A 16,119-nucleotide genomic window follows, 5' to 3' on the forward strand; every position below is an offset into this window, starting at 1 on the left:
TTACAAGAAAGCAGATTCTGACTAAACATCAGGAAGAAGTTTCTGATAGTAAGAGCTCTTCGACAGTGGAACAGACTTCCTTGAGAGGTTGTGGACTCTCCTTCCTTGGAGGTTTTTAAGCAGAGGTTGGGTGGCCATCTGTCATGGATGCTGTAGTTGACATTCCTGCATTACAGGGGATTGGACTGGGTGGCCCTTGGATCCCTTCCAATTCTAAGATTCTACGATTCTATAATATTATGGAGGCTCTTGACTTACCTAGTTCAGACTGCTTTTCAGTTTTCAGTCTGTTGGGCCCTACTGAGGCCTTGCAGTCTGTTTCTCCACATAAAGGGGATGGAGTCAGGCAGAGCTGGCACATCCGGTTTTGCCGCTTGAGGCATAACGGATCGAGCTGCCCCACCCTGCCACCACTTTACCACCCGACTTGCCTCCGCTGCTGGTGAAGAAGCAGTGCCAGCATTGGTGCAGATTTCCAGCGACATTTTGACAAAATCTTGTGAGATCTCACCAGAAATCAGCACCGATGCTGCCGTCACTTCACCAGTGATTGAGGCGGCAGGGTGGGCAGGGGGACACTGCCTTGCCTCTGGGACTTCCGATGCCCAAGACGGTGTCACCACTCTGCCTCATTGGTGGGCCAGGCCTGGAGCCAAGTTTAAGGGCCAAGCCATCTTGTGAGGCAGAGTATAAATTCTTAATAAACAAGCAGATAAACAAATACTGGAAAGCTGAATCGGTGCCCCTGGATGACCATGGAAATTGTAGTATGACACAACAGAGAGATGGGGTAGTACTGTGCTGCTGCAGCCGCTGTTCTAACCAAGTTCATTATGTGAGTCTAACAATATGCTTCTTAACAAAATAAAGAAATTCCTTCCAGTAGCACCTTAGAAACCAACTAAGTTTGTTATTGGTATGAGCTTTCGTGCACACTCAGTAGTATGCTTCTTAGTAGCTGCTGCCTGGGGGTGGGGCTGAGCTCCCTGAGGGAAATTCAAGGGTAGATTTGCAGCCCCCCCCTGAAATTTACACCTGTGAGTTGGAATATAGTTTATAACGTTGAATGCAAAGACCTCATATATACTTTATAGAAACATCATATATACTTTATAAACATAATAAAAATTTCAGAATATTCCTGCACAAATTTGGCCCCGTGACAGACCACAGTTGGCTGATGACAGCCTTTCATGTTATTCTCTTCCCTTCAGTTATTACAGTTCCACATACTATAATTAACCATACTGGTGGTGCAATAAAAATAAATGGTTCACATTGAATTAATTCCTGGAAGGCTTAATTCCAACACTATTATTATATGGTCTCAGACCATTAGCCTTATTGTCCTGTATAAAAGGGTGTTGCAAGTATATGTCTATGTAAATTAAAAGCCAACAGAGAAGGAGCATCCTACACAGCCAGAAGTGCTAGACGGAGACAAGTGACAGAGTGAGAGAGAGAAGGCAGGGAAATGTTTGGCATACGATTATTTTTGATTGCTCTGCTGGTGGGTCTTTTGATTCTGTACTTCCTGAAACAGCTCTGGTGGTCACGCAGACGCTTCCCTCCAGGACCCCTTCCACTTCCTGCCATTGGAAGCATGTGGCGGACTGCGATCAGGCTCTATCAAGAGACATTCACTAAGGTACTTCTTTCTAAATAATTGGCTGAGAAGGAGAATTCATGAAGTGAAGCATGAATTATTTTCTTCTTGTGGTAACTGTGGTTAACTATAGTCTTTGTGAAACCTTCTGGCATGAATTTTACTTGCAAAAATAGTATGTGATATCTAGGAGACTAAGGGTGAAGTCTTCCAGGCCGTGGCGGATGTTCAAAGGCAGTTAGTTTAAGCACTCATGTTATTTTCACACCAACCCTGCGGTTGGCTGAGAGCTAGAGACTAGCCCAAGGTTACTCAGTGAGCTTTGGGGCAGAATTGTGCTTTCTACCTGCTTCTCCCCAATCCAACACTCTGACCACTGGAAAGTCATCAAAGAAAAGCATCTCGCCAGGGCTGGGTACTCTAACAAATTTAACCTGAAAGGCATTTTGAAAGTGTCTGGGACACTCAAGAACTGACTTCTTGTTAGCATCTTTGAGTTACAGAAAGACCTCTGAAGTGTCTTCAGAGGCCAGTGCACTCTCACACACTTGTGGGTAGATTCAGGGACAGAAAATCTGATAGCTTAGTTCAGACTGGAGAATAAATAGGCTTCTTCTTTTTTCAGCTGCCCAGATAAAAAGTGAAATGCGCAAATACCGGTACTTTAAAATCTGATTCACAGTATGAATGACCAATGCCAAATGGGCAAACCCCCTCTTGCTCAAAAAATTTAAAGGTACAGGAAAGGTTAGATATGTAGGCATGCTAGGATTGAAACATGAGGTTGTACAATGAGAGTGGCTCAGAAAACTTTACAATGAAACATGAGGTTGTACAATGAAGTGGCTCAGAAAACTCAGAAGAGGGAAGAAAAAAGCTAAGCAATTTATCAGGAGCTAGTGATCAGTGTGTTTGTTTCAACTCAGAAGCATATCCAGTGGAGCCACAATGATGTGTTCCCTTTAACTTCCAGCTAGGACGCATATAAGCTCATAAACACATGTGCTGATGCATTTATCTGTTTCAAAATGTTGCTGCACCAGCATTACTCAAGCAGCTGCTAGCAGTTGGCCCCAAAGGGAGATGGATTACCAGTTAGTGATGTTACCAGGCACACCCATTAGAAACCTACCACACAGCTGGCTGAAACGTCAAATGTGTTACCAAAGTAGGCGGCATAAAACAAAGAGCAGAGGCATCTCTGGGTGCTGTCCCATCTGTTTGCAACATCACTTTATGCACGATAAAGTATACCCTAGATGCTGCTATGCCATCAAACCAAGTCTTCATACTTCTCCTTTCAGCAGATCCTCTGGCACAGCTCACGAGCTCTTCTTAATGAATATATTCACACTGTATGTTCTTGTTCCCTCCCCTCAGTTAGTACTTCCCCACCCTCCCTGAATTCTAGAAACCTGAGGTCCCTTTTAGGCATGTATGCAGGTAGCTGATTACCTGTGCACAGACCTTTTTTATGAAGGGGGGGGCAGGAGATGTAAGTTTTCTGATATATCAGACTTGCGCAAAACAGTATGCTAAAAAGCAGTGTGTGTCTCGCTTGGCCCCACCAGTAGCCCACCCTCCTTCAGTTCTGGAAACTTGAGGTGCATTGTGGGCATGTACACATGGATTTGTTCACCTGTGTGTACACAGACAGTCCCCCCCCCCCGAGATAGTTTTCTGATATACCAGGCTTGTACAAAACAGTGGTTTGAAGGGGGAAATGTGGGGAAATGGCCAGCAGCCCACTGAGGAATGTCTTGCTAGCAAAAGTAGGGGAGCGTGATGATTAGGGATGATGGGGAAATTCAAATTATTTAAAGAGCAGCCAGACAACTTCACAACCTACTAGCAGTCCAGGTATACAGGTGGTGATAGGAGTGCCTGGATGGATCAGGCAAAAGTGGGGCTAGTGGGGCCAGGCAAAAAGAGGAGTGGCTGTCTACGTCGCCTCCAGATTTGAAGCACTTAGGTGTGGTTGCCTCGTTCTCAAACAATCTCTGGAAGCCCTGGGTGAAGGGATGAGGTCAAACAGACTGAAGCTGAATTGAGAAGTTGGAGGTGATACTCCATGCCAAGTGAGACAATGCTCATATTCCAAGTTAGATTTCAAGCCCGGGCACAACTGAAGCGAATTGATTACTGGTATATCCCTTCATTTTGCTGTGTCTTTTAATGCTATGGGAGCAACTACATTCTTTGCGAGCAGCTCCAACTGGAACAACTTGTAATTTGCTGTAACCCTGAATGTTGCTACAATCATTCTTCCTTCTGGTTTTATTTCCATTTCCATTGGATGAGATGGCAAGACATCCAGAACTGGGATCGTCAGTGTGTTGTTGTTGTTGTTGTTGTTGTTGTTGTTGTTATAACTAATAGGAGTGTGCCAGATTTAGATTGGATCACAGTTTGATTTGATTTCCACTTCCCAATCTACTATTTGCCTACTTGTGCAAATTAAACAAATACAAATGGTTGCCATATATTTTGACCTTTGCGGCAAATCTGCTTTAGAAAGGTATGATCTGAATTTGTTAAAAACAACCACCACCAAACATGAATTTTCCCACCGTTTCATCTTATTCTGCCTTCCAGTTAAAAACACCCAGCCCACATTAACAGACTAGCTGGTTAGCAGACACAATAAGGATATGAAAACTTGGGGCAGTTGTCCATGGAAGAGCCTTTGCTTTTTGAATAAAGCCATGCAGAAACTGACAATAACCTTGCAAGAGTATGATGGAACAGGCCTACAAGCATGCATGGATATGCACTGTATCAAAAATCAGATTACCATTATGTATCCTACTTCGGTGCCATGAATAAAGAGAACTGGAAGACACAGACTAGGTGAGAGAACCTGAAGTTCACAAATTAACCTCAAAGAACTGTGTGACTAATGTCTCTCCTCTCTTTTGATCCAAATGGCAGCGGACAAAACAAAATGGAAACACAGAGCGACCTGTGATGCCTTTCCTTAGAGCTGTAGCAAATGAAAAGGGTAAGTTGTTCCAAGGAAGAAGGGTTCTTTTTCTACTGGTCTTCTCTCCAGAGACATCTTAAGAGAGCAGTTCCCAAGTGTTAAAATGTAAGACCTGAGCCTTCCTTATGTTCTGTTGAAGGTTGTAAGAGGTTTAATTGCAAGGTATAAGTAGTAGTCATCATACCTGTTAAATATTAAAAGTAATTATTTGGGGTTCATTTATAAAGGGCATGACCCAAATACAAAAGTGGGTCATGACCATTTGGACAAAAAACTAGGCTTCCAGGTGGAAAAATCAAAATTGGAAACAGAATTGTTAGACCCCAAAGTTAAGAATCTGTCAAGAATGCATAGCTTGCTGTTGAAATGGAATACTCAGGATGAAACGGTGAAATCTGCTATGATTAAATGGGCACAAGATGTTGGACATAACATTATGATGGCTGACTGGGAATAGTTATGGACCACAGGTATGAAGTTTACGGCATGTAATGCCTTAAAAGAGAATCTAATGAAAATGATTTACAGGTGGTACATAACACCAGTCAAGCTTGCAAAAATCTACCATTTGCCCGATAATAAATGCTGGAAATGTAATGAGACTGAAGGTACATTCTTTCACCTTTGGTGGACATGCCCAAGGATTAAGAATTTCTGGGAGATGATTTATAATGACATGAAAAAGGTATTTAAATATACCTTCCTGAAGAAACCAGAGGCCTTTCTCCTGGGCATGGTCGGCCAATTGGTGCCAAAGAAGGATAGAACTTTCTTTATGTATGCTACAACAGCAGCAAGAATACTTATTGCAAAGCATTGGAAGACACAAGATCTACCCACCCGGGAAGAATGGCAGATGAAGCTGATGGACTACATGGAATTGGCAAAAATGACTGGCAGAATCCGAGACCAGGGAGAAGAGTCGGTGGAAGAAGATTGGAAAAAATTCAAAGTATATTTACAGAAATATTGCAAAATTAATGAATGTTAGAAGGATGCTGGAATGAAGTTATATGGCTTTAGCAGAAATGTTATAAAGAATTAAGTAAAAATAGATTGTTAATGGACCAAAGTGGAAAAATTAAGGTTAGATTGTCTTAAGATAAATTATAGAACAAAAATTGAGAAAGATGGAAAGGATTTGCTGAAATAGCTAATTGAACTAGAATACAAAAAAGGGAGGTGTGAGGAGGTCGATGAAACAAGTAAATGAAAGGTAAAGACACGGAAATATTGGATGTGTTTTTAAATGTTTTTGTTTTTCTGGTTGTTTTTCTGTATTGTTTTTTGTTTTATGTTTTTATTTCTGATGTATTGTAAGGTACTGTTTTGTTTTGTTTAATTTTTTATTGTTTCTTTCTTCTTTTTTCTGTAACTTTCAAACCTCTAATAAATATCATTTAAAAAACAAAAAAACAAAAGTGGGTCATGACCTACAATTTGGGAAATGCTTCCTTAAGCCAGTCCTGTGATAGAATCCCTAACAACTGAAGGGTTTTTTTTTTTGTTTATATTCCACCCATAATCAGAAGATCTCAGGGCAGGTCACAATCAGCTACAATATCAATTAAACAACAAAAATAATAACACCCAGCCCAAAATCGCGAACATTTCTTAGCTGAATATTAGTTACCAAAAGCCTTCACAAAAAGCCATGTTTTCTACTGGCATCTGAATGAGAGCAACACAAAAGGGCAGGACTATGCAGAGAAAGTTCTCTAGATTATTCAGTGCTTTCTAGATTATTCGTAACACCTGGCTTTTGGATCAGATATGTTTCGGTAGCTGATGCAGTTCTTTCACAACAGATGTGACATGGCTCTGACTAGTTTATTATAATTTATTATTATTATTATAGTGACTCCTAGCCAAGCTGCCTATTTCACTAGCTGCAATTTCCAAGCAGATCTCACTGCAGTGATCCAAACAGGAGGTTATCAGAGCATGCATTTCTGTGGCTAGTCCTGTTCGAGGAACATCTATAGCTGCCAAACAAACCAGGGCTGGGGGAAGACACTGTGCCCCCTGAGATCCTTGGGTTTCCAGTGACGAGACAAGGTCCAATAGTTACTTTCGTAACTTGCAAGCCAAGTGCAGCTAGGGTGAGAATCCTGCAAGTGACGCCACAGTCATCACCAGATGCATGCTTTCCAAATTATAATTTCAAAACGAAAGCCAGGTGAATCCCCACAGGTGAATGTTACAGCCTTGGTGGTAGACACTGACAGCAGAAACCAAGTGTTCAAAGGTGCAGCTGAGTACTGTATCTACTTTGTTTAGAACAGCTAGTCCTTATGTCATAAACTTTGCAAACCACAGTCTCCACAAATGACAGAGAGTTTTGGGTCTTTGTATTCCATGAATAGTTGGCTTGAATATAGTATCTCTAAGAGGCATTTCATACAATACTTTTAATGGTCTCAGATCTTGTATTTTCCAATGAACGCATCTGGAAGCAGCAGAGACAGATTGGGCAGTCTGTTATGAAGAAGCTGGCAATGAGGAAGCAAGGGTTGGAGCACTATATAAAAGAGGAGGCCCATCAGCTTGTGGGTACCTTTACCCATGTAAAAGGTATGTGATACTACTAGATGATTTTATTTGTTCATACGAGTATTTATATTAACACCACCCTCACAAAAAGTGTCAGGGCAATGTACAGCAATATAAAACCATTAAAAGCACCATTAAAATGACTAGCATGATTATAATAATCATAAAAATGATTATGCTGGCAGATATCTTAGTCTGCAGGTTTTGCTTTGTTTCCTTTGCAATCTATGCATATTTTGGAGCAGAATTTGATGCATTTTAGTTGCTTTTTAATATGTTAAGAAAATTGCTTCTTTAGTCCCACTATGAAATTTTTACTCTTAGTATTATCATGAGAACAGGATTGATGTCTTCACTTCATATAGCTGCAAAAATCTTCACTTGCAGGGCAGCCATTTGACCCTTTGCTACCCATTACTAATTCAGTGTGCAATGTGGTATGCGCTATGGCTTTTGGACATCGGTATTGTGCTGAAGACGAAAATTTCCAGAAGCTTACTGAAGCTATTGATATTGCCTTAAAATGTGGAGGTAGCTTCATTTATGCTGTAAGTAGACTTTTTCTTTCCAGCTGAGTCACACAGGTGTCTCCAGAGCCCTAGCCTCCTGCTAGCATTCAGAGAGACACTGTGGTTGGTCACAGATGAACCTGACCTGAAATGCCCCTTGGGGCAAACACTATTCATCAGTCTAACCCATTTCACAGAGATATTATGAAAAAAGTGGAGAGCCATACACTAGGTTCTTTCAAGGAAAGATGGGGTTAATTTTAACTAATGATCATTCTTAGGCTACGTACGCATTCCAGTTTCTCCTTCATGGATCACTGCCTTGCCGTGGCGAAGGGGCTTGAACAACTCAGAGAAGCTATGAGCTATGCCATGCAGGGCCACCCAAGATGGACAGGTCATAGGGGAAAGTTTTGACCAAACGTGATCCACCTGTAGTAGGAACCGGCAAGCCACTCCAGTATCCCTGCCAAGAAAACTCAATGGACAAAGATAACAGGCATATAAAAGTTATGACGCTGGAAGATGAGCCCCTCAGGTCAGAAGGCATCCAACATGCTACTGAGGAAGAGCAGAGGACTAGTACAAGTAGATTCAGAGCTGATGAAACGGCTGGGCCACAGCTGAAAGGTCGCTCAGTTGCGGATATGTCTGGAAGTGAAAGGAAAGTCCAATGCTTTAAAGAAAAATATTGCACAGGAACCTGGAATGTAAGAACCATGAACCTTGGTAAGCTGGATGTGGTCAAAAATGAGACGGCAAGAATAAATATTGATTAATAAATATTTTAATATAAATATATAATAAATATTTTAAATACATATTTAATATTAAATATTTAATAAATATTGAATAGTGCTCACTGGAAGGACAGATCCTGAAGCTGAGGCTCCAATACTTCACCACATGAGAAGAGAAGACTCCCTGGAAAAGACCCTGATGCTGGGAAAGATGGAGGGCACAAGGAGAAGGGGACAACAGAGGGCAAGATGGTTGGACAGTGTTCTCGAAGCTACAAACATGAGTTAGACCAAACTGCGGGAGGCAGTGGAAGACAGGAGTGTCTGGCATGCTTTGGTCCATGGGGTTATGAAGAGTTGGATACGACTAAACGACTACACAACAACAACACATACTCTGCATCTGAAGCCCACATTCCCAGCATGCTTGCACTCCTGTCTTGGCGACGTCTATCTGCACTGGCTTGGTCATGTACGTAGATGGCAGAATCCCCAGGGATGTGCTCTGTGGGGAGCTGGCTTCAGGCACCAGGCCATCTGGCAGACCAACTCTGTGCTACAAAGATATCTGCAAGCATCAGACATGAAGGCTAGCAACATCACTCTCACACACACCCTTTGTAGGAATTCCTTGCAGATGACCACAGTGCTTGGAGACTTTCAGGTCATGTATCCACAGCAGTGACCAGAGGAGGAATGACTGATGGGAGGAGCTCAGAGACAAGAAATGCCATAGTGCATCCAGAGGCCTCGTCTGTCTTTAGTGCGGAGGAGACATCCCCAAAAGTAATGTCATCCTCCTCCATCTGCTAAACCAAGTTTATTGCTTTGCAATACTGCAGGTGAACTTCTGGGAAAGTGATAAAAGGAGAAGGATAACATCACATTCTGCTGTGTGTTCCTCACCCAGAGATTAGGAAATGGATAGTACTCCATTGATTCTTTTCCCTTGGAGGTGGAAGATGGGCAGGAAGACTGCTGGTAGGGAGGGAAGCTGTGATACCTTCCATATTAGGCAGCCCTACATCCTCATAATCCTGAATTAATCCAGAGTAAATGGATTAGGTTCTCTGTATGTTCATTAGACAGCCATAAAGATATTATGGGTTAGTGCTGGTATTGCCCAAATGCAATGGGAATCCTGTAGAATAAAACCCTGCTCTTATATATTATTAATAAATATAATTTGCATGTTTTGGGAAAGCCACAAATACCAGTGTTCCCACAACTACTATTGTACCAGAAATATGGGAGAGGGTGATTTGTTCCGATGTCAAATTTTCATTTACAACTTCTAGTAGAGTAAATTAGTGGATATGGAAATCAGAAAAAGGTGTTTCACTCACTGAGCTCCAAGATACCAGGATGCCAGCAGGTTAGGAAAGGCTGATCTCAACCATGATACCAAACAGGCGTCCAAAAGAAGTTGGGTCATGGAACATGTTATTGGGCTTCTTCATGGTAATTACTGGTACTGAATTTTGTTTTTATATTCTTCAAAGCTCCGTGAAATGTTCCCTTGGGTCCTGAAGCATCTTCCAGGGCCACACAAGAAGGCTCTGTCCTCTAGGGAGTTTGTGCTTTTATTTGCAAAGGAGGAGATGAAGAAGCATAAAGAACATCATCTCCTACGTGAGCCACAGGATTTCACTGATTTCTATCTACTTCAAATGGAGAAAGTAAGTATCTGTTTTGTATGTGAACATGGTTAATTCAAAGAGCCATTACATTCCCTGCAAGGATTGTAAGGCAACCATCAGGATTTTCTGGGTTGCTGATAATATTTGCATTCAGTTCCCCCTCAATGGCACTTCCCAGAGATTATTGTTAGCTAGTAAAGTGGATTACAAACCCCATATGTGCATGCATTGAAAATACAGTGGTGCCTCGCAATATGAAATTAATTCGTTTTGCGAGTTTTTTCATCTTGCGAATTTTTCATCTTGCGAAGCACGGTTTCCCATAGGAATGCATTGAAACGGTTTCCCATAGGAAAAAGGAAACAAACTTGCAAGACGTTTTCGTCTTGCGAAGCAAGCCCATAGGGAAATTCGTCTTGCGAAGCAACTCAAAAAATGAAAAACTCTTTCGTCTTGCGAGTTTTTCGTCTTGCGAGGCATTCATCTTGCAAGGTACCACTGTAATAGGAAAAGAAATATTTTCGTATGTTTGATGGCAAATATGCTTGAATGGTCAAGGGCATTCAAATACATTCTTTGTGTAATTATGATATTTAAATCACTAAAGATTAGTCTCCTTTCCAAATTAAAACATGTTCTGAGATTGCAGAAAAGCTAATGTTTTTTATTCACTCTGATTATGTGAATTTATTTCTTACAATTTTGACTTTCCCTTTAGAGATGGGAGTGAAATTTGATTCCGTTTGCATAAAAGCATGGCTTGGTTTACGCTTGGTTTAAGCGAACTGAAATGCAGCCTACTTCAAAATCAACACTTCTCTGAATCTTACAGTGCAGTTCTTCAGCAAAGTAATGTGTACAAAAACGCATATACTAGGATAGTGGGCATATAAATGTATATATTAGTGTGGGGGGGGGAAATGTCAGAAAAGTGCACATTAGGCAAAATGACACTTATTTATTAAGAGAAATTAGCACTAAGATGCTGATGGAATTTCATGTTAGCTTTTTTAAAAAAAAGAAATTTGCAAACTAGTGAGGAAATGTGGAGAACCAAACTTAAGGTTGAGAAAATGAGAATGAGCGGCAAATTTAACTATTATTTAACTCAAATTCCACTTAGAACTCCCACCAGTTCTAAAAAAATTAAAGGGAGGAAGGATCTTTAAGCAGAGCTCCATAGGGACAGGTTTCTGTGGGCTCAGTGGGGAAGTTGAGAACGATGGATCCCAGAACCCCCTTTGTAGGGTCCAGGGGGATCCAAATCGAAAGTTAGTTCAGGCAAAACCAGAGAAAAGGCTTTGAGAATAAAACACTGATGTCTTAACCTTACAAGGAACTACTGTATTTTTCGCTCTATTGGACGCAGTTTTTCCTCTCCAAAAATTGAGGGGAAATGTGTGTGCGTCCTATAGAGCGAATGCAGGCTTGTGCGCAACCCCTCCGGCAGGGAGAGGCTGCACGGGGATACGGCTTCTTTAGCCCTGCACAGCGTCTCCTGGCAAGGAGAGGCTGCATGGGGCTAAAGGGGAAGCCAAAACATCCCGCTCGCTGCCTTGCCTTCTTCCATAGCTGTGTGCAACCCCTGGGGCAAGGAGAGGCTGCACGGGGCTATGGATTCTTTAGCGTCACGCAGCCTCTCCCAGGAGGTAGAGGCTGCGCGGGGCTAAAGGGGAAGCCAAAGCAGCGAGTGGGATCCATCCCGCTCGCTGCCTTGCCTTCTTCCATAGCTGCGCGCAACCCCTCCGCAAGGAGAGGCTGCACGGGGCTATGGATTCTTTAGCTCCACGCAACCTCTCCCGGCAAGGAGAGGCTGCACGGGGCTAAAGGGGAAGCCAAAACAGCGAGCGGGAGCCATCCCGCTCGCTGCCTTGCCTTCTTCCATAGCTGCGCGCAACCCCTCTGGCAGGGAGAGGTTGTGTGCAGCCTGTATGCTGCTCTTTGGGGCTGGGGGGAAAAATATTTTTTCCATGATTTCCCCCCCTAAAAACTGGGTGTGCCCTAAGGTTCGGTGCACCCTATGGTGCGAAAAATACGGTAATCTAAAACACAAGAAATTTCATTTTTCCTGCTTCCACTCTGTTCCATGGTTCTGCAAAAAGAAGACCCTGTTTCCCCAGCACATTGGGGGGGGGGGAGAGTTGTGTGCATAAAGATCCTCAGCAACCCAGATTTGATATGCATGAATCTACTCCACACTTACTTCCTCATAATCTCAAAATGTTTGGGAAGAATTGCTGCTTTACTGTCTGCTGTTTTAGGAGGATACCTGAGATGTCCTTTTTTTAACCCACCCACCCACCCCTTCAGTGTCAATGTGGGATTACTAATTAAGGTACAGAACTGCACACAAGGATTTATTCATGCTCACCTGTCATGCTGGGATGGCCAGGATGCAATTTGTTGCAAATAATCTTTCATCTTTCTATTGCCATCAACAGAGCCAGGGGGACCCCAACTCTGTCTATAATGCGGAGAACCTGGCCCAGTGTATACTTGACCTCTTTATAGCAGGGACAGAGACAACAGCTACTACTCTGCAGTGGGCACTGCTCCTCATGGCAACTCATCCAGATATCCAAGGTGAGTTCTGTGCGATGCCTTTCATGCAGCAATGTTTTGGTTAAGGGTGTGAGGCCTTATGAAATATGAAGAAAAATGACAAGATTCTATCTACTTTCAACCATCTGTATGGAGAAACAGCTGAGTTAAGAATCTTAACAGTGAACCATGTTTAATGTACAAACAAGAGGGATAGCTCAGATTTCCTTTTTGCCAGGTCCCCTGCAATTTGCCCTGGTTCTGGAGTTTCCAGACTGAAATATATTCGGAGTCCTGCAGTGATTTCATGCTCTTTATTGCAGCTCGTAAAACAGTGACCGAGTTTTCCCTCAAACCTCAGGCTTTTATATACATTATTGACACAATGAGTCCCGTCTGATTGGCTGATTCTGCTTCCCTCCTGGAGCCTGATTGGTCTTCTCCTGCAGGCCAATCAGTTGTTGCATTCTAGGATCCTACTTGCCTATTGTTCTAGGATCCAAGCTTAGTACATAACACAGACAGACCTGCTCCTATGCCCATTGATTTGGGATAATGGGGAAAAAAATTCTCTCCACTTTACTCAGGATAGGTAAACTAAGATCCACTCTTCTATTTTCCTCACTCAAGCTCTCTCTCTCCCCACTTCAACCCCACACCCTGTAGCAGAATCTCCCTCTAGTTTCCAACTTCCGCTCCTATTTCTGACTAAAGGTATTGTGAAAATGAGATGTTTCCAATTTCTCCAAGCTTTGGACTGTATGTAAAAAAAAACCACACCTGTTTTATCTATAGTCAGTTCTGTAAAAGTGGAATCTAACTGCATCTACAGGGAACTGATGTCCATAGGAACACAACTATATTTTGAAGCGTATTTCAGCACCGCTGAGTTTCCTTTAAGATGCCTGGATTTTCCACTTCACCCCGTAGCTCAATTGCCTTTCAGGTTTCTTTAATGTAATTGTTAGAAGCAATACAAAAAAGAGAGCACAATTTCAGGCAATATTAGCAAAGCGTCCAGAATAAAGCTTCCATTCCCACCATTTTCATCAGAGAAAGTCCACAAGGAGGTGGAAGGTGTTTTGGGTTCCTCTCGGTCAGTATGCTATCAAGATTGGAAGAAAATGCCATTCACCAGTGCTGTGATTCACGAGATCCAACGCTTAAAATATGCCTCCTTATTCAGGATCATCAGGCAATGTGCAAAGGATGTGAACATCTTTGGATTTCTCATGCCCAGGGTAAGGAAAATTGATACGGTTGTATTCCATATTCCATGAGTAAGGAGCAATGCAGAAGCTTCTGTGTAGCGCAAGGACTGAAGGGCAAGCAATTCAATATCCCTTCCCCTGAAAAAGGTATTGCAGTGACCCAGGGTTAATATTCTTTTTAAAATAACCCTCCCCCTGCCCCATATTCTTCAAAAGAATAACTGCATGAACAGTGCCTTAACACCAAACTCTCTTCATTTGGTTCCACTGATGGCCATAGCATCTGTGCCAGATTCAAGAATGAGGATTTGAAACAGAACAGCGAATAATGTGTTTTCAGTTTATTCTTGCTGAAATATTTTCCATAGTGGTTTCACAACAGGACTCTTCTTCCCTAGCTTTTTGGCAATCTCCCTGAATATGCTTTTTATTACCACGCAGATGAAGCTTGGGTATATAAGAAGCGCACAAAGATTTGTACTGGGACAGAGGGACAACCTGAATAGTGCTGGCCTGGATGCATTCTAAGTCAATTTTGATTCATTTCAGGGAACTTTTATTAACCCAGATCTGAACTCTGCTGTTCTTGATAATAAGCAATGGAAGACGCCTGAAGAATTCAACCCAAATCATTTTTTGGACAAGGATGGGAATTTTGTGGCCAGGGGAGAATTTCTGCTATTTGGTTCAGGTAAATGTAGCAGTGATTTATTATTATTATTTTTATAGTTGCTGGGTTGTTTCAGAGAGGCAGATGCTTCTGTAAGGTTTTTATTTCCAAAGAATACATGATTATTTCCAAAGAATACATGATTATTTGCTGCTCATAGCGTTGGGGTCATGCTGCTCATGATCGTTGGGCACTGAATTACTCTTATGAGTCTTTACTTCATAGTGTTTTCAGGCCTCAAGTCTCCCAGCTTATCAATATAGATTTGCTTTCACATTTCTATACACCAGGGGTCTGTCATTTACTGGTGGATAGCTCAGTCTGTAGATCGTGAGACTCTTACTCTTAGGGTCGTGGGTTTGAGCCCCGTGTTGGGCAAAAAATTCCTGCATTGCATGAAGGTTGGATTAGACGATACTCGTGGTCCCTTCCAACTCTATGATTCTATGAGTTGGCCAAAGCAAGCCTCCCCTCCTCCATGGCAGCCCAAAGTTGAAAAAGGAGGTGTGGAGATAGCAGGAGTTATAACAAGGGGAGCTGCTGATGGAACACTTTGGGTAGTGGCAAAGGAGCTTCACCTCCCAACCTGTGTTGCCTACCCAGAGTCAAAACTAGTTGTTGTCTATGGTAGATGTACCTGGAGAATAAGGCTCCATAGGTAATACTCATTTCTTGCCTTTCCTTTCTTTCTTCCACAGTGGATTCTGTGTGCTTGGAGGAGCAGCTTGCAAGAATTGAGCTCTTCATTTTCTTCAGCAATTTGTTGGGGGCGTTCATCTTCCAGCTGCCAAGTGGTGTGAAAAAATCCAGTGAACAGCACAAAGTGGGACTGACAACCTATCCCCATTCTTATAAACTCGTTGCCATTCCTCGCAGCAGGGCATCATAAACTATCAACACAGTTTGAGCAGCCTATTTATTACCATAAATTTCTCGGTTCTGCTCTGAGGTGGAACTTCTATCAAAAGTTGCATTAGACCTACGATATAATACATTGCTAAATCAATTTCTGTTGCCGAATACAGTTCTTCTTCTTTGTTTGCTGTTCATACACAAGTACTCAGTACAGATTTCTTGTGATGTTTAAAACCAGATGTTTATCAGTTTGTGCTTTTCAAAGAACATAAAGAATGCTTATTTATTGAATAAAATTGCTGCTATGGTTTATTTTATCAGCTTGTAGGAGATTGCATATGCTCTCTTAGGTGATGAATTACATCCTAAAAGATATCAGTAGTAGAGTTTGCAGGCCAAAGCCCTGTGACCCCATTGTTGCAGTAGCAACAAATAACTGGACGGGACAATAAGTATATATCAGGATCAAACAGGACACAACTTTGTTGATTATCGATGTGAATGGTTTGGCATCAGAATCGAGCACGTTGCTTCCAAAAGGGGTAGTAGTGACTAGGCAGTAGTTCTTGTAGACCCCCTTTTTAAGGAGTAGTCACACCATTACCTTTCTTGTCTAATGATGCATTAACCACACTCTCAGCCACCCAGCCAACCCCTGTTGGCTAGCCAGAATAAGCCATGATGGGCAAGGGTCAACAGAGCATGGAGTTGGCTGAACTGCTGCAAGAGTCTTGTCCACATCCTTGGGCCATTAAAGCTAAAACCATTTCCATGAAACTGGGTAATATGGTGCACTGCACAGTTCATCAGA

The 16,119-nt window shown here is 42.2% G+C and overlaps 1 protein-coding gene across 1 annotated transcript; it reads left to right on the forward strand.

Moving 5' to 3' along the window:
- Positions 1-1,379: 1,379 nt before the first annotated feature.
- Positions 1,380-15,625, forward strand: LOC310707316 (cytochrome P450 2J4-like). The gene is made up of 9 exons (XM_083504383.1): positions 1,380-1,648; positions 4,538-4,607; positions 7,014-7,163; positions 7,530-7,690; positions 9,894-10,070; positions 12,473-12,614; positions 13,626-13,813; positions 14,333-14,474; positions 15,152-15,625. Exons 1-9 carry the CDS (start codon positions 1,475-1,477, stop codon positions 15,340-15,342), a joined length of 1,395 nt encoding a protein of 464 aa, XP_083360509.1. The 5' UTR covers positions 1,380-1,474; the 3' UTR covers positions 15,343-15,625.
- The last annotated feature ends 494 nt before the right edge of the window (positions 15,626-16,119 follow it).

This window comes from Podarcis liolepis (assembly GCF_965112155.1).
Source record: "Podarcis liolepis genome assembly, chromosome: 5".
Lineage (NCBI taxonomy): Eukaryota > Metazoa > Chordata > Lepidosauria > Squamata > Lacertidae > Podarcis > Podarcis liolepis.

Excerpts from the sequence above, each read along its gene's own strand:
- LOC310707316 (XM_083504383.1), top strand. The coding sequence starts at position 1,475 with ATGTTTGGCATACGATTATTTTTGATTGCTCTGCTGGTGGGTCTTTTG. Across the intron at positions 7,691-9,893 it reads GAGGTAGCTTCATTTATGCT|CTCCGTGAAATGTTCCCTTG; the intron begins GTAAGTAGACTT and ends TATTCTTCAAAG. Across the intron at positions 12,615-13,625 it reads AACTCATCCAGATATCCAAG|AGAAAGTCCACAAGGAGGTG; the intron begins GTGAGTTCTGTG and ends CATTTTCATCAG.